The 23,060-nt window shown below is 35.5% G+C and overlaps 1 protein-coding gene and 3 long non-coding RNA genes across 4 annotated transcripts; all 4 read left to right on the top strand.

Moving 5' to 3' along the window:
• The first annotated feature begins 441 nt into the window (after window positions 1–441).
• LOC121412296 lies at window positions 442–1,774 on the top strand. Its single transcript, XR_005969593.1, has 3 exons — window positions 442–518; window positions 1,191–1,362; window positions 1,703–1,774. It is a non-coding gene; the product is annotated as an uncharacterized LOC121412296 (long non-coding RNA).
• Window positions 1,775–15,907: 14,133 nt separating this feature from the next.
• LOC121412247 lies at window positions 15,908–17,121 on the top strand. The gene is made up of 3 exons (XR_005969581.1): window positions 15,908–15,984; window positions 16,535–16,706; window positions 17,050–17,121. It is a non-coding gene; the product is annotated as an uncharacterized LOC121412247 (long non-coding RNA).
• Window positions 17,122–17,465: 344 nt separating this feature from the next.
• LOC121412095 (transmembrane protein 145-like) lies at window positions 17,466–19,440 on the top strand. Its single transcript, XM_041605003.1, has 5 exons — window positions 17,466–17,600; window positions 17,887–17,965; window positions 18,121–18,290; window positions 18,769–18,925; window positions 19,404–19,440. The coding sequence occupies exons 1-5, from the start codon at window positions 17,579–17,581 to the stop codon at window positions 19,438–19,440; spliced, it is 465 nt and encodes a 154-aa protein (XP_041460937.1). The 5' UTR covers window positions 17,466–17,578.
• Window positions 19,441–20,535: 1,095 nt separating this feature from the next.
• LOC121412246 lies at window positions 20,536–21,398 on the top strand. Its single transcript, XR_005969580.1, has 3 exons — window positions 20,536–20,737; window positions 20,975–21,025; window positions 21,335–21,398. It is a non-coding gene; the product is annotated as an uncharacterized LOC121412246 (long non-coding RNA).
• Window positions 21,399–23,060: the final 1,662 nt, after the last annotated feature.

Raw genomic sequence — 23,060 nt, 5'->3', positions numbered from 1 at the left:
TTTGATACCCTCCTTTTCTCTTGGAAAGGTTACACGAATGTCTAGTTGTGAAAAAATATCACATTTTCAAACGGAAAAACCATGAAACAATCATGGTTACTTACATATTTTATGGTCAACCCGTAATAGAAAAAAAACGCGTTGCAGCAAACTGTTCGATAAAAATAAGTAAAATATCTTACAACTTGCCCACCCCCCCAAAAAAAAAATCAGAATGCTTTCATGGGTTTTAAAGTACTAGGTATATACTGTAAATTGCAGACAACTTATACTAGATCTTATTTCATCTTACTTATTTGGATCTTTCGTAAACTTTGCATTATATTTTCAATGTAAAATTAGGCCGGAAATATTACTGCTACCATTAAAAAACGATTCTCTTTTTACACTGTTTTTCTTTTCTTTTCTTATAGACCTGTCGGGGGAAGATCGATAGGGTTAAAGATCTTGATTTTAAAATCAAATTGACTGGTCTTGATCCTGTTTGTCATGTGACTACTGATGACAATGGTTTCAAAGTGAGTAAACGGCGTTACACTCTTAAAATTTGAGTGAATTTCATTAGGTAACATATCTTTGGTAAGAATTGTACTCTATTGTGTTAAAAAGGAAATGATGCTCAATTGAGAAAGAACACATAGTCAATTTAGGCCCTATTTTATCATTACCGTATTATCATATCGTCGGCCTTATGCCAAAAGGGCCTTAACTGCTTTTGGCCATTCCGAGATAATGGCGTTTATAAAGGTTTTGGCCTCTCTAATAATCAAAAGTTTGTGGTCGTTTTTTTTGCTTTTGAAGCCAATTTCGATAAACGTGTTAAGTTATTAAGTTTTACATGAAATGTGTTAAATTTATTATAAAATATTCAGAACCCCTAAAATCGGGTTAAGGCCCTTTTGGCATAAGGCCGACGATATAGTAGTAGTAGTAGTATAGTAATAATAATAATAATTATTATCAGTAGTAGTAGTAGTGCGAGTTGTAATAGTTGTACAAATAATTGTCGTGATATATAGGTCTTACTTATCGTCCTTTTCAAATCAATCCATAACGACACCATTGTGACGGGACATATAAAGGAAGACCATTTTTTTTATTTTTATTTCAGTAGGTTGTTATCTCCATTATAATTTTGGATACTTACTGAATAATGAATAATTTAACATATTTTTTACTCTCTTATCCAGTGGCTGGTTTGTCAAGGTACCATCGACTTCGAATCCCGACAGCGCCCACAGTACTATTTTGTTCACCTGACTAATTGCCGATCCAACCGGAAAGGGTTAAGGAATGTCTCGTTTTCTTTGCACATGACAAATGGAAACAATCGTCTAAAAGAATTCGCTGAAAATCAGAAATGTAAGCTTCTGTGTAATGATACCTAAAATTAACATATCTCTTTTATTAAATGGTACATAGGAATGGAAATATGACAAGCTTAGTTATCAGCATGACAATAAAAGCCACAGGTTTGATTTTGGTTTGGATTTGATAGGATAATCCTAATTACCGAAAAGGATATCAACGTAAACAGCTACCGAATAGACATATTAATAGCTTGGTAGGTGTATCGTCGATTGATTGCACGAGGTTCATTTGGATGTATATAACATCTTAAATAGAAATACAAATTAAGTTAATGTATTTTCTCTTATAATATAATATAGATTATATTTCTTAATTTGTACCATCCCTTTAGTCATGATGGAGACTGACTTGGCCTTCTTTCTTGGATACGTGGTGATGACTATTGTGGCTACTCGATTCAGATGTAAGTTTATAATTTTCAATCCGTTATTTATTAATCATGCTAACTATAATTCATTCATCTCGTTGAAGTTTTGATTATATATATATTTTTTCTTTCACTGAACCTTGAGAATTTTTTTTTCACTTTCAAATTTTTTAATTATCTGGAACATTTATAACTATACGGAGGCATTTTTCTATTTTTCTTTTATGTCAAAAGTTTTTTCATTAATTTTTAAAAAGCACCTAATTTTAACATCATTTTAAAGAGGAAATAAAATATTTGACATTGAAATCTATCAAATATTTTTTTCTTCTATTTATGAATTAATGTTGTTTTACTTTTATTTCAGACGTCTTGTCGCTGAGGAAACTCCTGCACCTAACCTATCGGTTATTCTATAGCAGTCTGTTCTTCAAGACAGTGTGTCTTCTACTCCTAAACATCGATTTATCGAGGTTTGCCCGGACCGGACTTGAAATGACTAAGATGCAAGACGCTGGTAATTTGCAGAATATTTGAATAATGACAACATCCCCAGTCTTAAAATCCTCAATTTGTAATCTCCCCCAAAACAACCAATTTATTGACGCATAGGCTAATACATGTACTTTCTTAACCCAAAACACGTAAATAATATGATGAGCAAAAGTGTAATACAATATGGTAACAGTTTTATTGATGATAATGGGCAGATTGAAATGGTCGAGTAATTGTGTTCTATCATAGAATGAAATGAAAACTTTATTGATTTCATATGTTTTATTTCTGTTATTTCTTTTCAGCTGAGGTATTCTCGTGGCTGTCTACGGTTTTCTTTGTGTGTGTTCTGCTGCTTGTGTCAAAGGGGTTCTCTATCACCAGGTAAGTACTACCTCACACAATGTCGAAACAAATAGACGTGAATTAAGTTTATATTATGCAGTGATAATGATGATAATGATGATTACGAAGACGATGATGACGATGATAAAGCATGACTATGATTTCACGATTCCTTTCTACAGAGCTCAGATTAGCCTTCCTGGAACAGTGAAGACGATATGCTTTGGTTTCATCTACTTGACCTTCTACACTATCGTCTTCTTTGACCAACGTGTGCTCCTGGACCCCCAAGACATCATTGTTAGTATGACGTCACTATCAGCAAGCGGTTTGATTGGCCTAAAGTTTACTGGTAAGAAATGTTGATTGATATCAAGATTCATTAAAGTCCTGAAGTAAATCGTATTGTTTCATGATAATGTTCGCACTTGTAACTAAATCAACTCTATGTGGGTTATATTAGTAAGATACTTGAAAAGTGTTTGATTTGATTGGCTGAAAAGCACTGGTCTCTTCCTTTTTATATGGGGGGGCAAGTGTCAGAAAATGAAACATTGTTAATGTTGACAACATTTTATGAAAACGTGCCCATATGAGATGAGGTATTTCATAATTCATAGTTTCCTTTTACAGATTATAAGCCAAGTGGACCAAACCGCACAAAAGTTAACAATGGGTTTATATCAGGAATATTTTTTTTCACTTGATATCTGATAAGTCTAAGGAGTCTCTAACCGCTTTATGGTACATTTTTATTACCCGCTTCTATTATTTACCAGTATGAAATTTACAACAGGTTGTGTCCCCCCCCCCCTTTTCTCTTTCTCTCTCTCTGTATTATCAGGTGCTATCATTTTCGTATACGGCTGTATTGTGACGATCAAGAACCACCCAAGAAAGGTGCCCTTCTATTTACCATTCACTATCTTCTTTAGTGTTTGGTTTGTAGCTGAGCCTACCTATCGACTTCTATACTTGTACGTCTACCCAGTTCTGAAAAGGTATTGTATAATTTTAGTTTTTATCTATCGCATTAAATATAAAGAATATGTATCACTTAAATATCAGAAGGCAGGTAATCTTCTTAAAAAAACACTGAAGTTAACGATCTTCTGTTTTCATTAGAAACTGATCGATTCAAAACCTAAATCATATCGCTTTCTTCGAGAATCAGGGTCAGGATGTCTTTTTAAAATGACTTTCTGCACACACAAAATAAAATGGATTAACTTGAATAGTAGAATAATATGACACGGGGAGCTGTCCTGGATATTGACCTGTTTTGGAGAACTTAATTCCTAAATGGAAAGTATAGGCCTAGGTTATATATTTCCAATAAAATAGGACTATTTGGAAGCAGGTGTGCACACCGAATTGTGATATGTCAGGTAAAGCTCGGGGATCTTCCATTCTGTCACCCATTGCACTTTATTAAAAAAAATATTCCAAGCTATGTGCTTCAATAGTTCGAACATTTTTTTTCATAATCACAGCTACAGTGATAAAACGCCATTACGCAAGTATGCAAATGCTTGAACCTCGACCGAAAAATCAATATGCAGTATTACAAATAATTCATGTTTATAACAATTTGACCTGAATTAAATCTCATTTCATTTCATTACAGTCCTAATATCTGGAATGGGATCGACCTGGCTTTGTGTTTTACTGGACATGCCTATTTCCTGTACATAACGCGACCGGACCGTCTTAATAAACGGTTCCCTTTCCATCTGCGAGCAGGCAAGGTATAAAGACTGATACATATCGTTATTTGTTTTTAATATTTCTGATATTCACATAACATCAAGTATCTACGAATCATAAACTGATGTATTGTGTTTAAATGAATTCCTAGTTCTACATACCATTGTCAAGGCCTGTATAAACCTTTCTTCAATATATATGTTGAAGACTTGAAGAGAAATCTTGAGAAAATTATTAATACTTTTCCGTTGAAAAAAAAGAATAAACCAAAGCGTATAATGAAAGAATATACACATGTAGGCCTATATATTAGCATGTTTGTGACTTATTCTTTTTTTATTCATAGGTTTCATTCCGTGATATTGATGAGGACGTAGAAGATCTCTATATTCCATCGAAGGACTTCTATTCCATTTTCCAAACTGGAAAGAAATCGGATATCAGAACTGGAACGACATTGACTATCCCTGAAGGACCCCAGCACTTCCAAACACCAGTGGTAGGTCTTTGATCGGTTCATAGATTCTAATATGCATTTATTATCATTATCAAGGTAAATAGCATGATTACAACCAAAACAACATCAAATGAAATCAACTTTTTTTTATGTTAATGTGGACAACGTCTCAATAGTAAGAATTTAATTTTTTATTGGAACATGACATGCCATTTAACGATAAACGGAATTATTTTTTTTTAATGTATAAAATGTATACGAGTCAGATCTCCATTAAAGACAAATGAAAGTGATTTTCTTATTGTTTTCTCCTTAATTCAGTTGCCTTTCAACGCACCATCGGAAGAGTGCCTGGCTGTCCTCTCTCGACCATCCTTACCGGAGATACCAACCGTGTCTGCTACTGTTGACCTATCATACCGAACACCATCACCAGTTATACCAAAAGTATGTGGTACTTTCCAGAAACAGACACCTGCGACGTCCTCGGTATTTGTTTCCATGCCTTCCGTAGTGGCTAGGCAGTCGATGAAGATCACTCCTACTGGGTCACCAACCGGTCAGAAACAATTTCCGAACGAAGACGGCGTGGCAGTTGAGATCTCCACGGTAAGTTGTAAGAGATTGTTGAATAAAGATATGGAAATAAAAACTTCTCGTGTGCCAAAAATCAATCATACGTGTATTGTATGATTGTTAATTACTTAATACCTTAATAATGACATCAGTTGCAAATGGGTTCAACTCTTTCAGCCGCAGATGAAGTTGTGTCTTAATCAAATGAATAGTTACAACATGCCTGGATGAATGAAGAATTATTCATTTTGCCTCTTATTTTTAAATAGGCTTCTGTTCCCAAGGGAGGATTCTCTATATTCTCCGTTAAGAAACACCCGGTGAGTACCCTTAGATGTATAGATAACAATATTACAAATAAATTCAAATAAAGTAAACGGTTTTTTAAATTATTACTCTTATCATTTTTTTGTGTGTAATATTAACTAGAAAAAATGCTTTAGTCCTACAATTACATGTTTCACATGTGTCAAATAAAACATATATAAATATTATGTAAAATAACAAGATTACGTCCAAAAACGGTACATACATTGTGAATTCAGAAATCATGAAAATAGAATTCATGAGAACTTCCATTACATCAGCAATTAAACTTCAGAGCTATCTAATAAAGATGTTAACCTCATGTACTTCTTACAGGACACCGGAACGTCTCCTGTATCTGAGTACATCAAGACAGAAGACAAAGATACTTTGGACCGTGAAGAGAAGGTATTTATCGTAACATGTATTTTACTTTAATCATCATATTCGATGCCAAAACAAAGTGTTGATTGTTTGTGTAGTGAAAATTTGATTTATCAGTAATAAAATGAATACTAGTGAGTCATTACACCGCACAAATCTGTCAGATACGATACTGTCATGGCATTCAAAATGGTATCAGTTTACCTTACCTTGGTCGAGTGTGGCATGCAAGAATATACGAAATTGGAATAAATCGTTAAATGCGTTGAAATGTGATAGACCATTTAAGAATTACTGCAACAAAACATCGTTTTAGATCGAGGAATATCTTTATACTTGAAGTGATTGATATAGCTTTTATGAGGTAAATAGTTAACTTTTACTTTTTTTTCTTTATCTCAAAGCTTGCTGCTCCAAAAGGAGGATATTCTATCTTCTCAGTCAACAAGCAACCGGTACGTGTCTCAAAATGAATTATCACAGTTAGTATGAGATGGATTTGGAATCTCGATAATGAAAACTATTATCACAGTTTAAAAGAAGTTTAATTAGCCCGTTTGTGACTTATAAAAATTAAAAAAATTAGACATTCGAAAAAGACGTGAAATGAAATACTCCGAAAATTTGCTTTGCCCAATTGATGGTGGGCCTGGCAGCCGCTGTGCAGCGCCAGATCGGCGAGGCCCTATCCCTTTAATAGTTGAACGCCAAACAGGGTAGCAGCAACTCCCATCTTTTAACTTCTTTTGGTCTGAAGCGCCCGGGGTTTGAACCCCCGACCTCCCGGCTGTGAGACGGACGCTCTACCAACTGCGCCAACACACCGGTTTATACTGAACATTATGTGATTTGTACCTTTTTTTAATTTTTTACTTCCCATAAATGAATATTTGTTGTTCCTTTTAAATTGTTATTGTAATGTAATATACTTTACTTGGTCTCATTTAATCAGGAAAACCCTGACTTCGCACAAGAATTCTTGCATGGATGTGACAGATCAGACAGAGAAGTACACCTCTGTGAATAAGGTACGCAACCAATGTTGCAAATTGAATACGGCGTCAATATATTTTAGGTTTCCCTGCGTTTCCTTTAATCTATTTGAGCGGATGTACCAAGATTATGTTTGGTCTGCGCAGTTTTCAGTTTTAGTTTAAGTTTTGTAAATAATAAGTAGTAGTATCTCCTCCGTTACTGTTGATTTTTCAATCATAATTCAGGGGCTTTTGCATGATTGAGTTCAATTACTTTACCAGAAATGTAATTTTGCATGAACGTGCAGGATATTCATAACAACTATGGAAGATATGAATTTAACATTAACAACTTATGATATTCAATTGGTTTCTTGTAATAGGAACAACCCAGTCGTAACAACGACTTCAGCTTCTTGCCAAAGATCACACCATCCATCGAATCAACTGCGTCATCTTCTCCGAAGACTACCAAAGGATCCAGATCTGATGTCCAACTGACCCAACCCAGTCAAGAGCCTTTGAAGACTAAGGCTTATTGGGACTCGGTGTCTGATGAGAAGGTGCTTGAGGCCAGAGTTGCTGAGAATCTGAAACAGATCGTTATCAGACCAGTAGATGACTCTAACCAAGACAAAGACATTGATGAATCCCGATGTTACGCAGATAGCATAAGCCAGGCCAACGGCGTAGCTTCTAAAGCGAGGATCATTAATGTTCTACCAGCTCAAGAGCCTACCTTGCAGATAATGACTCCTGAGGAATCTGAATCCGATACTGACATCCAAAGCCAGAATAACGGCGGCATTCCAACGTAAGGGTCATCAATGTTAAACCACTGAATGAGCCTTACCTAAACATCACTTCTACCAGGGAATCCAGATCTGCCAACCAGGCTGTCAGGAATGCCAGTTCGACCGATGCATCGGGCAAGGCACGCTTGATTACCGTGAGGACCACCAGTGAGCCTCTTAAAAACAGGGCCAATGTGGTTTCTGCTGCTCGAATCCAGAAAGTCCTTGATGCTACAACCGAGGCCATTCCAGATATCAAATATCTTTCTGATGACATCACGGTCGCCGCACCAAAGCAGTCTTCTTTGGCAACAAATGATGTGCTCGAGATCAAGAATACTGGACATCTTGGTGATCAATTGAAGCGGGAATTACCGGTCCCTCGTCCAAAGATCCAAAACTGGACCACCGAGCCCCTAAAGCAGCTAAATGACCTTCTCACCAACGTCGGCCAAGGAGAAGAATTTGAGAATAATCTCTTCGAAACAGATCATGGACGTCCATCTTGTCCAAAAGAGCCAGATAATGATGCTTCAAGATCTGAAGACATCATCACTGCTCCTGCTGTTAATGGAGGGGATTTTTCAAAGGTGATACGATACTTTTAAAATCAACCTTTCATTTCATGGATTCCTGCAATCTTACTTTTAATACTTCCATTGATTAAAAAAGAAATATTTACTGGCTTGAACGATAACACTTTTGTTTTGTTAATTTAAAAATGATATAATATGCGTTAGATTTGTCAAAGAATCTCGGAACTTAACTTTTCTATTTTAACCTCTCTCTCTCTCTCTCTAGCCTTCTAAAAAGACCAGGAAGGAGCCTTCCCAGAGACGATTTCCAAAACCAACCACCCTGGGAATGATTTCGGACACCTCTTCTGATAACCAACAAATGGTAATTAAACAATCTGACTCTAATTATTAGGGTGATTTCATTTTAATTCCTTTCTTTACTCGTATGTTCTGACTCCGAACGGTACATTCCATTACCTGTTTAAATTGTAAGTTGAATTAAACCCAAAATATTGTAATCGATAGAGGTCATTAAGACCTTAACTCCACAAGGGATTTAAATACTTATGAACATACAATGCCAATGATGAATAGATAACGCATCATGACATGTCGGTCTTTCATGCACTTAATGCATGAACCATGCAAAATCCTAAATATATATATATGTATTTCTTTTCATCTCTTTCCTTTCCTTAGGCAATGGATCCGAAGACAAAGAAGAAGAAGCTCAAACGATTCCTAAAGCTCGCACGCAGGCACAAGAACAAGCCTGCGAAGGCAGAATAGGAACAGATCGCTTCAACTATACGATAACGACTTCAAAACAAACCGGATACTTTTGGGTCATAAACAAACCTTCAACTGACTTGAAATATTCTTCAATAAGAAACAACGGGATAATTTGGATCATGAAACAAACCTGCAAAAATAGAATATTGACTGGAACTAATTGCTTCAACCATGCGATAAGGACTGAGAAATAAACGGATACTTTTGGGCCTTTAAAAATTTTCAACGATATATCTGCCAAGGAAATCGATTCAGTATTGAAGTACTTAAATAAAAAAGTAAAAAATAAACGCAGTTTATACCTGAAATAACGAAATATTTATTTGCTGAAACAATCCACGCCTCATTTGAAATACTTTAAAAAAAACCACTTTACTATGTTGATTCTAACCTGTAAAAATATGCACCAGCTACGCATAACAATAGGCCTATATTAAAAAATACTATGTCACTTTGTTAGTCTAGCTCTCAATAAAATTATGAAAAAATAATCCTTGTTACAGCCGGGTTTTTTTCTCAAGATATTCGCAGTAGGTATCACATGCCTAATACATTTCCCATAGACTTGTGTGTTAAAGTTGCACTAGAAAAAATTATAAAAATAAGGAAGAAATTCGAGGGTTGAATGTTTACTACCAGTGACCAGGATATATATCTGACATTCCATATCTGACTAGAAAAGGATACCTCGACCGGCTCATTTTAAAAATAAATCGGCATTTATGAAGACTACACCTGACAGGATCAAATTCATCACTTGAGAGAGTAAAATGGCCCTAATTCTTCCGCCAGTGAAAACAATAGTTCCAAAGTAGTGATGTATCTTTCCAATTTGGAAAAAGGAAGTTCAGTAGGTACCCTGCCTAGAATCAGTGTTAGATTGTCAATCATCTTCATTCATTTTTGTCAATCAGCAATATAAACTTTAAAAATTGAGAATGGGTTGGGTCGAATGAATATTTTTTGCCTGCCAGTTATAATTAGGCCCGTGTGACCAGTATGCTCGTATAGCGAACCAGTGTGTGTGTGTGTACAGTGACTGATCCAAGTGAGGGAGGGGCACATCCGGCCCGTCCCCCCCTGACAGCCATTAAGTATAATTGAGATAGAAACATCATGCTTGCAAACGAAGGCCCTTTTTTGCTTGCTTGCTTGTCAGATTTCTCTCAATGAAAGTGCCCCTCCTTTTGGAAAATCCTGGATCCTCCGCTGTCTGTGTGTGTGAGTGTGGGGGTGGGTGAGTGTTATGTGCATCAGTATTCAGTGTTTTATATCCGTATAACCATTCTTTGCTACATTGTAATAGATTTCTTCTAGATAAGTTGTTTTCCAAACGAGAGAAATAAATGAATAAAAAAGTACAGACTAAATGAATCAGATGGAGGCAGTCACTGCCATAGATGGGCTGACTGGGGGCACTTCTACCCCCTTCCCATTTGTCCAATGACCAATAAAAAAGGAGGAAAAGAAATAAACTTCAGAATAAGTGGTAAAATATTGTTTTAAATCTGAAAATTGAGTAAAATCTATCAAAACAATTAAGATTTTCATTCAAAAAAATATTTAATAGCTGTATCTTCTCCATTGTTGTTCCTTTGTTATCCATAATTATAGGGAGAAAGGGAAAAAGCAGTAAAATATGATATCATTTTCTGAATATCAGAATTACATTTTTGTTCCAAAATAAGAAGAAAATCTTAATTTTGCCCGATACACCATGTTCACCCCCTCAAAATATTAGACTCCACTGATTCTCCCATGGAGAACTGTGCTGCAATTAGTCTAAGAACGAATGTAGAGGGCAGTGTCGAATGATTGTAATTATCTGAGGCATTCAAAAACGCTATATGGCCACTTAATTTTAAAAAAAAATGGATTAGGGCAGTCGGGTGCACTTAATTGTTTGCCGAGGGCGTCATAATGGCTGGGGAGCCCTGGGCGCACGAGCATGCACTGAGGCAGAGGAGTTCCGAAACTGGCAAGCATAACGAAATTTTTATCCCTTCTGCTTTCCGAACAGTTGATTTTCCAAACTTTAGGTCAACCTCCCAATGAAGTGCACCCCCCCCCCTATTATTTAGTTCCAACTCCACAGATTATCCACCTCCCATGCTCAAACCAGCCTATGCCCTCGTGACAAAACCTAGTCATGAAATGCTCCTCCTGGTGTTCCTATAAAATCTGATCAATACACTCTGTGGCCATACCCACTCGAATATATTTTGTTTGCGTTTGTTTATGTTGTGACCCCCCCCCCCTGAACATAACAAATGCATGCCAATAAATTTTATCACCTCACTCAGCAACTGAAAATACTAATGTCAAAATGTCTCTTCAAGGAACATAAATCATTCCTTGGAGATGGAAACATCTAGTCTAGGCCTATATCGATGATGACGTCATGGCGATCAGCTGACAGGTCACATGATTCAGATCAATTTCATTTTTAAAGGACCATGGAACCTTGTGAATCCCGTGATAAAATATGCATGGATCGTCACACACAAACTCAATATATTTCCCTCGGTCGCATACTCATCACACTCACACACTTGATACTGACCAGTCAATTTGTTGAAGAATACATCTGTGAGAATAAGATCCATATTTTGCTGCACTCAATCCAGGGGTGGGGTGAAGGCTCTGGGTGAATTACTTGAATACACGGATTGGCGCCCTTAAGTGGCATAAAAAAAATTAGATCGAAATAGCCGATCTGTTATTGATTTAATGTATGTCCGACCGATGAAAAATTGTCAATATGATGCGAAAATATGCTAGTTCTTAAAGGCCCCCTCACACCTAACCGACTTGCCTGAAATACACCTTGCGATGGCTGGCGAAAGGCATTTTTTTTAAATCGTTTTCAATGGTAACTGATCGTAAAGGCCCCTCACACCTCACCGAATAGCCTGAAATATGCATGCCTTGCGATGGCTGGCGAAAGGCATTATTTTGAAAATCGTGTTTGGGTTCGTACATTTTATAAGCTAACAGCTGCGATTATACAAATTCGCGCGGAAATTTTGAGCATGTTTAAAATTTACCGACGAATTGAAAATTCGTTGGTCATCATTTTGTTTGAATTTGCATCTCTTTAAAGCTCCCTCACACCTGAACGAATGCAGGCGGACGAAGGGTGACGGATGGGGAAAAATGCACGAAATGATCGCGAATAAAATAAAATCCAGAAGGATAAATATGACAAGCGAAGGATATTGATTTTTCGATTCACCTCTTTGAGTGAATAAGACGGAGACGAGGGAATAGATCTAGCGTTCTTGTACGTTTGTGTCATCGTGTTGCTTCGTTAAGGGTTATTTCGAGATCGGTCCACTTTGGCAAAAGCGCGATGAGGGACTATGTGCGACAATAACACACGAACGAACGATTACCACAGACTAAATAAGAGATGCGAATTCAAGCAGATGACCAACGATTTTTCAATTCGTCGGGAAATTTCAAACATGTTCAAAATTTCCGCGCGAATTTGAATAATCACAGCTGTTAATTCAGATGTAAGAACCAAAACACGAAGGGTATATGATCAGTTACCATTGAAAACGATTTTAAAAAATGCATTTCGCCAGCCATCGCAAGGCATATTTCAGGCGATTCGGTAAGGTGTGAGGAGGCCTTCAATAATAAATTGGTCGATTTGTCTCGGCCAAACACAATCAAATCAACCAACACTTTGGTAACTTTGACCAATCTTTTATATCAAGTGTGAGATTGAATGGCCGGATATTTATCGTGTACCATTAAATAGGCAACTGAATAATCGGCGCCCCATAAAACGGGGCACCGATTTTCTATCGCATTTTAAATACAGTTGACAATGAATAACATCTATGCAAGAATGTTATTATTGTAGAAAGAGAGAGAGAGAGAGATGACCAGTCTCCGGTGATGAGAAGGTCGTCGAAATGTTGCCTACACAGATCGACATTTGAGTCTGGTTAAGCAAAAATGATGAATGAAAAAAAAATGATACGTACAGAATAACTTAAAATTTTGATAATGATATCACGAAGATGAACCCGAGTTTAATAAGAGAGTTTCATGCCCAGGAGTGGCCATCTGTTTAAAAAAAAAAATAGGTACTAAAACACATGTCCCCCAAAAAATTAAATTGATTTATTAATTTAATAACATATAAATTAATATAGATTTAAGGGTTATCTATATATCGCTTGTAAATACCACACCAAAGTGATGTTATTAGCGGTCACCGCCCATCCCATCACTATTTTTTTATGCAAGCGCGTGCATTGTTGCGTCACTCCCTTTACGCGCATGCGTCATCAGCTAATTTTTAGTCAATGCGTTGCTACCAACTAATCACATTTTTTCAAGCTTCTCATCGATCGGAACAAACGTTGAATTTAGCATGTAAATTCGCTAGAAAATCAAGTGAATAAAGCTGATTTACCGGAAGATCAACTATGGAACTTGGAAAATTCTTCGTGCTGGTTTTGGCCTGCATTTTGCTCGTTTCGGGCAATGCAGATGCCAAATTCACACGTGGGGAAATCTCTACGGAACAGGTGAGTTACAAGAGAAATAGAGGGGTGATTAAAGAAGAAGGGAAGGGGGTGGTTTGGAGTTTGATAGGATGCTCGTTCTGAATACTAGGATGAGTTTAGATGCTTGTCTGGACACTTATGATAGGAAATAACAAAACAAAAAAACAATCCTCTCTGGTTGGATTTAATAATGATAATGATAATGTTACTTGATGTGTGATTTCACAAAACGTGATTTCAAAAGAATTATTAAAAAAAAAGCTGATGATAATTTTTTTTATTGTATTGTACCCTTGTGTAACCTAAACCCGGAATCTAAATCGTAGATATTATTGATTGCACGTAGAATTCATGAAAATGCCACTTTTTTCGACTTAAATTCTGGTTAGACAAACATACATACATTGACTATAATACTTTCTTACTAAGAATGTTTAAGTAGCCAGGAATAGGCCTACCCGGCCTTTTTTTAAATATATATACTTTTCGTATTATTAAATTATTTGAAGAAATTCCAAGAGACAAACTCTTAATGAAAATCTTAATGAGTTAATAAGAATATAATTGTAAATAAAAATAATGAGATAATGTAGAGAATGAGACAAAAATATACAATAACGAATCGATCGATATGTAAAGCATTAGGTTAAAAAGCAGAAACTAAAGTGTAAATAATTGTAATGTATTTTGATATAAAAGAAAGAAGGTGAATAATGCAATTTAACACAAAATATATTTGGAAAGTATCGAATTGAAAATAACATAATCTCATAATGAAACCTACCCCATTTACATTTACAGTAGGGTCTATAATATACAGTCGTGTATCAGTGTTTTAAATAGAAAATTATCGATTTTTAAAACATTTTCTCTTCTGCATAGAATTTTATACGCTCTTTGATATTTACCCTCTCTCCCCTTTTCTCCCCCCCCCCCCAATAACCAATAGGACATTGCCTTCATGGACAGTTTTTACTTCCGAAACAGTGAAGACAACGTTCTAAACTTTACAATTATGTATCCTGCTGTAAGTAATCTCCTTTTCAAAAATGAATACTGGATTAATCTCGATTTTAGATTCATGGTCTCAAAATTGGAATAGATCGAATAACATTCACTGGAGACTGTATTTTGATTATAAATTTAAATATATTTATTTTTGATAGATATATTCATTTTAATAGAATTACAGCCTTGAGTTGATAATTGCAAATTAATTGTCCTATTTTGACTTACGTATATCTTAAGTTTGTATATTAAATGTTCTACAGGTTAATCAAACATTTAAAATCAACCGAGGAATGGTATAATCGCCAATTATCTATTATTTATCATTTTTTCATGATAAATTGTTTCACCATTTCATAATGAAAATATAACGTCTTTATCGGACCAATAATGTCATCGACTCGTCATATTCGATTCAACACCAACCGAGGAATGGTGAAATTACTAAATTCATATTGTATATATTCTTATTACAAATTGTTTTGATATTTCATATTTATGAAATTATATCATTTTTATTCACAGGACCAATGCTGCTATCGTCTCGTCATATTCGATGAAAGTTATGGACAGTGGGGAAGCATACGACCGAACGAAGATAGACTGGTAATTAATCTTTTAATTTGTTTGTTTGTTTTTTGGTTAAAAAAGAATTCTTAACACTTTGATTGATTGTATATTTTACCTGTGTACAATGGTAAAACAGTATAACTATTGCATTAGGCTCTAAAGCTGTCTGTTTGAGCTTAGTGTTTCCTTAACTTCTTTTTCTTCTTTACATACTTATAAGGATTAACAAGAGTCGGTATACGGACCTGTTATTTTTGTTGTTGGAGACAATTTTTATACCCTCCTTTTCTCTTGGAAAGGTTACACGAATGTCTAGTTGTGAAAAAATATCACATTTTCAAACGGAAAAACCATGAAACAATCATCGTTTACTTACATATTTTATGGTCAACCCGTAATAGAAAAAAAAACGCGTTGCAGCAAACTGTTCGATAAACCGTTTAAGTAAAATATCTTACAACTTGCCCCCCCCCCCAAAAAAAAATCAGAATGTTTTAATGGGTTTTTAAGTATTATGTATATACTGTAAATTGCAGACAACTTATACTAGATCTTATTTCATCTAATTTATTTGGATCTTTCGTAAACGTTGCATTATATTTTCAATGTAAAATTAGGCCGGAAATATTACTGCTACCATTAAAAAAACGATTCTCTTTTTACACTGTTTTTCTTTTCTTTTCTTATAGACCTGTCGGGGGAAGATCGATAGGGTTAAAGATCTTGATTTTAAAATCAAATTGACTGGTCTTGATCCTGTTTGTCATGTGACTACTGATGACAATGGTTTCAAAGTGAGTAAACGGCGTTACACTCTTAAAATTTGAGTGAATTTCATTAGGTAACATATCTTTGGTAAGAATTGTACTCTATTGTGTTAAAAAGGAAATGATGCTCAATTGAGAAAGAACACATAGACAATTTAGGCCCTATCTTATCATTACCGTATTATCATATAGTAGTAGTAGTAGTAGTAGTAGTAGTAGTAGTAGTAGTAGTAGTAGTAGTAGTAGTAGTAGTAGTAGTAGTAGTAGTAGTAGTAGTAGTAGTAGTATAGTAGTAGTAGTAGTAGTAGTAGTAGTAGTAGTAGTAGTAGTAGTAGTAGTAGTAGTAGTAGTAGTAGTAGTAGTAGTAGTAGTGCGAGTTGTAATAGTTGTACAAATAATTGTCGTGATATATAGTTCTTACTTATCGTCCTTTTCAAATCAATCCATAACGACACCATTGTGACGGGACATATAAAGGAAGACCGTATTTTTTTTCAGTAGGTTGTTATTTCCATTATAATTTTGGATTCTTACTGAATAATGAATAATTTAACATATTTTTTACTCTCTTATCCAGTGGCTGGTTTGTCAAGGTACCATCGACTTCGAATCCCGACAGCGCCCACAGTACTATTTTGTTCACCTGACTAATTGCCGATCCAACCGGAAAGGGTTAAGGAATGTCTCGTTTTCTTTGCACATGACAAATGGAAACAATCGTCTAAAAGAATTCGCTGAAAATCAGAAATGTAAGCTTCTGTGTAATGATACTTAAAATTAACATAGTACACAGGAATGGAAACATAACAAGCTTAGTAATCAGCATGACAAGAAAAAGAAAAGCCACAGGTTTGATTTTGGTTTAGATTTGATAGGATAATCCTAATTACCGAAAAGGATATCAACGTAAACAGCTACCGAATAGACATATTAATAGCTTGGTAGGTGTATCGTCGATTGATTGCTCGAGGTTCATTTGGATGTACATGTATATAATCATCTTTAAAAGAAATGAAAAATTAATTATAACATATTAATAATTATAATATAATATATATAGATTATATTTCTGAATTTGTACCATCCCTTTAGTCATGATGGAGACTGACTTGGCCTTCTTTCTTGGATACGTGGTGATGACTATTGTGGCTACTCGATTCAGATGTAAGTTTATAATTTTCAATCCGTTATTTATTAATCATGCTAACTATAATTCATTCATCTCGTTGAAGTTTTATATATATATTCTTTTACTGAACCTTGAGAATTTGTTTTTCATTTTCAAAGTTTTTAATTATCTGGAACATTTATAAATATACGGAGGCATTTTTCTATTTTTCTTTTATGTCAAAAGTTTTTTCTTTCCTTTTTTAAAAGCACCTACTTTAACATCATTTTAAAGAAGAAAATAGAATATCTGACATTGAAATGTATCAAATATCTTTTTTAAACACTTCTATTTAGGATTTAATGTTGTTTTAATTTTATTTTAGACGTCTTGTCGCTGAGGAAACTCCTGCACCTAACCTATCGGTTATTCTATAGCAGTCTGTTCTTCAAGACAGTGTGTCTTCTACTCCTAAACATCGATTTATCGAGGTTTGCCCGGACCGGACTTGAAATGACTAAGATGCAAGACGCTGGTAATTTGCAGAATATTTGAATAATGACAACATCCCCAGTCTTAAAATCCTCAATTTGTAATCTCCCCCAAAACAACCAATTTATTGACGCATAGGCTAATACATGTACTTTCTTAACCCAAAACACGTAAATAATATGATGAGCAAAAGTGTAATACAATATGGTAACAGTTTTATTGATGATAATGGGCAGATTGAAATGGTCGAGTAATCGTGTTCTCAATATCATAGAATAAAATGAAAACTTTATTGATTTCATATGTTTTACTTCTGTTAATTATTTCAGCTGAGGTTTTCTCGTGGCTGTCTACGGTTTTCTTTGTGTGTGTTCTGCTGCTTGTGTCAAAGGGGTTCTCTATCACCAGGTAAGTACTACCTCACACAATGTCGAAACAATTAGACGTGAATTAAGTTTATATTATAAAGTGATAATGATGATGATCATAATGATGATAATTATTTCGAAGACGATGATGATGATGATAAAGCGTGACTATGATTTCTCGATTCCTTTCTACAGAGCTCAGATTAGCCTTCCTGGAACAGTGAAGACGATATGCTTTGGTTTCATCTACTTGACCTTCTACACCATCGTCTTCTTTGACCAACGTGTGCTCCTGGACCCCCAAGACATCATTGTTAGTATGACGTCACTATCAGCAAGCGGTTTGATTGGCCTAAAGTTTACTGGTAAGAAATGTTGATTGATATCAAGATTCATTAGTCTTGAAATAAATCGTACTCTTTCATGATAATGTTCGCACTTGTAACTAAATCAACTCTATATGGGTTATATTAGTAAGCTACTTGAAAAGTGTTTGATTTGATTGGCTGAAAAGCACTGGTCTCTTCCTTTTTATATTGGTGGGGGGGGGGGGGCAAGTTTCAGAAAATGACGCATTGTTAATGTTAATAATAATACGTATAATTTATATAGCTTTTACAGATTATAAGCCAAGTGGACCAACCGCACAAAAATTAATAGGCCTAATGGAAATATATCAGGAATATTTTTTTTTCACTAGATATCTGATAAGTAAGTGTAAAGAGTCTCTAAGCGCTTTATGGTACATTATTACCCGCTTCTATTATTCACCAATATGAAATTTATAACAGGTTGTGTCCCCCCCCCCCCCTCTCTCTCTCTCTCATCTCTCTGTATTATCAGGTGCTATCATTTTCGTATACGGCTGTATCGTGACGATCAAGAACCACCCAAGAAAGGTGCCCTTCTATTTACCATTCACTATCTTCTTTAGTGTTTGGTTTGTAGCTGAACCTACCTATCGACTTCTATACCTGTACGTCTACCCAGTTCTGAAAAGGTATTGTATAATTTTAGTTTTTATCTATCGCATTAAATATAAAGAATATGTATCACTTAAATATCAGTAGGCAGGTAATCTTCTTAAAAAACACTGAAGTTAACGATCTTCTGTTTTCATTAGAAACTGATCGATTCAAAACCTAAATCGTATCGCTTTCTTCGAGAATCAGGGTCAGGATGTTTTTTTAAAATGACTTTCTGCACACAAAAAATAAAATGGATTAACTTGAATAGTAGAATAATATGACAGGGGGAGCTATCCTGGATATCGACCTATTTTTGGAGAACTTAATTCCTAAATGGAAAGTATAGGCCTAGGTTATATTCTTCATTAAAATATTTGGAAGCAGGTGTGCACACCGAATTGTGATATGTTAGGTAAAGCTCGGGGATCTTCCATTCTGTCACTTTATTAAAAAAAATATTCCAAGCTATGTGCTTCAATAGTTGACCTTTTTATTCATAATCACATACAGTGATAAAACGCCATTACGCAAGTATGCAAATGCTTGAACCTCGACCGAAATATCTATGCAGTATTACAAATAATTCATGTTTATAACAATTTGACCTGAATTAAATTAAATTGGATTTCATTTTCATTACAGTCCTAATATCTGGAATGGGATCGACCTGGCTTTGTGTTTTACTGGACATGCCTATTTCCTGTACATAACGCGACCGGACCGTCTTAATAAACGGTTCCCTTTCCATCTGCGAGCAGGCAAGGTATAAAGACTGATACATATCGTTATTTGTTTTTAATATTTCTGATATTCACATAACATCAAGTATCTACGAATCATAAACTGATGTATTGTGTTTAAATGAATTCCTAGTTCTACATACCTTTGTCAAGGCCTGTATAAACCTTTCTTGAATATATATGTTGAAGACTTGAAGAGAAATCTTGAGAAAATTATTAATACTTTTCTGTTGAAATAAAAAAGAATAAACCAAAGCGTAATGAAAGAATATACACATGTAGGCCTATATATTAGCATGTTTGTGACTTATTTTTTTTTATCTATAGGTTTCATTCCGTGATATCGATGGGGACGTAGAAGATCTCTATATTCCATCGAAGGACTTCTATTCCATTTTCCAAACTGGAAAGAAATCGGATATCAGAATTGGAACGACATTGACTATCCCTGAAGGACCCCAGCACTTCCAAACACCAGTGGTAGGTCTTTGATCGGTTCATGGATTCTAATATGCATTTATTATCATTATCAAGGTAGATAACATGAATTAAAAAATATCAAAATAACGAAATCAACTTTTCTTCATGTTAATGTGGATAACCTCTCAAAAGTAAGAAATTAATCTTTGTATTGGAACTAGCATGCCACTTAACGATATACCGAATTAATTATGTATGCAGACAAGGAATCAGATCCCTAATAAAGGCAAATGAAGAGATTTTCTTGAGTGTTATATGAAATTCGTTTTCTTCTTAATTCAGTTGCCTTTCAACGCACCATCGGAAGAGTGCCTGGCTGTCCTTCTCCGACCATCCTTACCGGAGATACCAACCGTGTCTGCTACTGTTGACCTATCATACCGAACACCATCACCGGAGATACCAACCGTGTCTGCTCCTGTTGACCCAGCATACCGAACACCATCACAGGTTATACCAAAAGTATCTGGTACTTTCCAGAAACAGACACCTGCAACGTCCTCGGTATTTGTTTCCATGCCTTCCGTAGTGGCTAGGCAGTCGATGAAGATCACTCCTGCTGGGTCACCAACCGGTCAGAAACAATATCCGAAGGATGACGGTGCGGCAGTTGAGATCTCCACGGTAAGTTGTAAGAGAATGTTGAATAAAGATATGGAAATAAAAACTACTTGCGTGCCCAACAATCTTTCATACCTTTATTGTTTGATTGTTAATAACTTCATACCCCCATCATCAACATTAGTTGCAAATGTGTTCAACTCTTTCAGCCAAAGATGAAGTTTTGTTTTAATCAATCGAATAGTAACAACATGCCTGGATGAGTGAAGAATTATTCATTTTCCTTCTCATTTTTAATAGGCTTCTGTTCCCAAGGGAGGGTTCTCTATATTCTCCGTCCAGAAACAACCGGTGAGTACCTTTACATGTTTAGAGAATAAATAGTTTCAAATAAAGTAAAAGTTTTTTTTCCATTACTTTTTAATTATTTTTTTTTTGGGGGGGGTTGTGTGTGTGTGTGATTTTGCTGGAAAAATATTTTACTCCTACAAATAAATGTTGTATCTTTGTATCAAATAAAACATATACATGGTATATAAAACAACTAGATTATGTGCAAAACGGTTCACGCATTGGTAAATTCATGAGAAGTTTTAGCTGATCTGCAATCAAACTTCAGAGCTATCTAATGAAGATGTTGACCTCGTGTACTTCTTATAGGACACCGGAACCTCTCCTGTATCTGAGTACATCAAGACAGAAGACAAAGAGACATTGGCTTGTGAAGAGGTATTGATCTGACAATTTATTTTACTTTAATCATCATTTTCAATGGGGGAGAAATAAAGTGATGATGGCCGGAGAAGTGAATAATTTGACTTTATCGGTGATAATATCAATGATATTGGGTCATTACAGTGCACATATCTGTGCTGTCATGCCGTTCAAAAAAGGGAATAAGTTTACCTCACCGAGGTCGAGTGTGGCATACAAGCTGACAACTAATTCTTTATAGGAAAGTTGAATAAATCGTGTAATACGTTGAAATGTTCTGATAAACCATTTAAGAATTACTGCATAACACCGTTTTAGATCGAGGAATACTGTCTTCAAACAAAACACACTTCTAAAGTGGTTGATGTAAGTTTTAGGAAGTAAAAAGTATCTCAAAGCTTGCTGCTCCAAAAGGAGGATACTCTATCTTCTCTGTTAACAAGCAACCGGTATGTGTCTTAAAATGAATTATCGTACTTAATATGAGATGGATTTGGAATCTCGATAATGAAAACTATATTATCAAAGTTTTAAAGAAGTTTAATTAGCCCATATGTGACTTATACTGAACATTATGTGATTTGTACCTTAACAGGAAATACTTCCCGTAAATGATTTTTTCCCTTTTAAATTGTTGTAATGTAATATACTTTACTTGTTTTCATTTAATAAGGACACCCTGACTTCGCACAAGAATTCTGGCATGGATGTTACAGATCAGACAGAGAAGTACACATCTGTGAATATGGTACGTGAACAATATTGCAAATTGAATACGACATCAATATATTTTAGGTTTTCCCACGTTTCCTTCAATCTATTTCAGCTGATGTACCAAGATTATGTTTGGTCTGCACAGTTTTCAGTTTAAGCTTAAGTTTTGAAAATAATAAGTAGTAGTAACTCCTCCGTTACTGTCGATTTTTCAATCATAATTTAAGGGCTTTTGCATGGTCGAGTGCAATTACTTTACCAGAAATGTAATTTTGCATTAACGTGCAGGATATTCATAACAACTATGGGAGATATGAATTTAACATGAACAACTTATATTCAATTGGTTTCTTGTAATAGGAACAACCCAGTAGTAACAACGACTTCAGCTTCCTGCCAAAGATCACACCATCCATCGAATCCACTGTGTCATCTTCTCCGAAGACTACCAAAGGATCCAGATCTGATGTCCAACTGACCCAACCCAGTCAAGAACCTTTGAAGACTAAGGCTTATTGGGACTCGGTATCTGATGAGAAGTTGCTTGAGGCCAGAGTTGCTGAGAATCTGAAACAGATCGTTATCAGACCAGTGGATGACTCTAACGTGGACAAAGACATTAATGAATCCCGATGTTACACAGAGAGCATAAGCCACGCCAACGGCGCAGCTTCTAAAGCGAGGATCATTAATGTTCTACCAGCTCAAGAGCCTACCTTGCAGTTAACGACTCCTGAGGAATCCGAATCCGATACCGACATCCAAAGCCAGAATAACGGCGGCAATCCCAACATAAGGGTCATCAATGTTAAACCACTGAATGAGCCTTACTTAAACATCATTTCTACCAGGGAATCCAGATCTGCCAACCAGGCTGTCAGGAATGACAGTTCAACCGATGCATCGGACAAGGCACGCTTGATCACCGTGAGACCAACCAGTGAGCCTCTTCAAAACA

Source organism: Lytechinus variegatus, chromosome 3, assembly GCF_018143015.1.
Source record: "Lytechinus variegatus isolate NC3 chromosome 3, Lvar_3.0, whole genome shotgun sequence".
NCBI lineage: Eukaryota > Metazoa > Echinodermata > Echinoidea > Temnopleuroida > Toxopneustidae > Lytechinus > Lytechinus variegatus.
This window is presented reverse-complemented; position numbering and strand designations above follow the sequence as displayed.

Coding starts and splice junctions, on each gene's coding strand:
- LOC121412095 (XM_041605003.1), top strand. CDS start 17,579: ATGACTAAGATGCAAGACGCTG. Junction 17,601..17,886: donor GACTAAGATGCAAGACGCTG/GTAATTTGCAGA, acceptor TAATTATTTCAG/CTGAGGTTTTCTCGTGGCTG. Junction 18,291..18,768: donor GATTGGCCTAAAGTTTACTG/GTAAGAAATGTT, acceptor CTGTATTATCAG/GTGCTATCATTTTCGTATAC.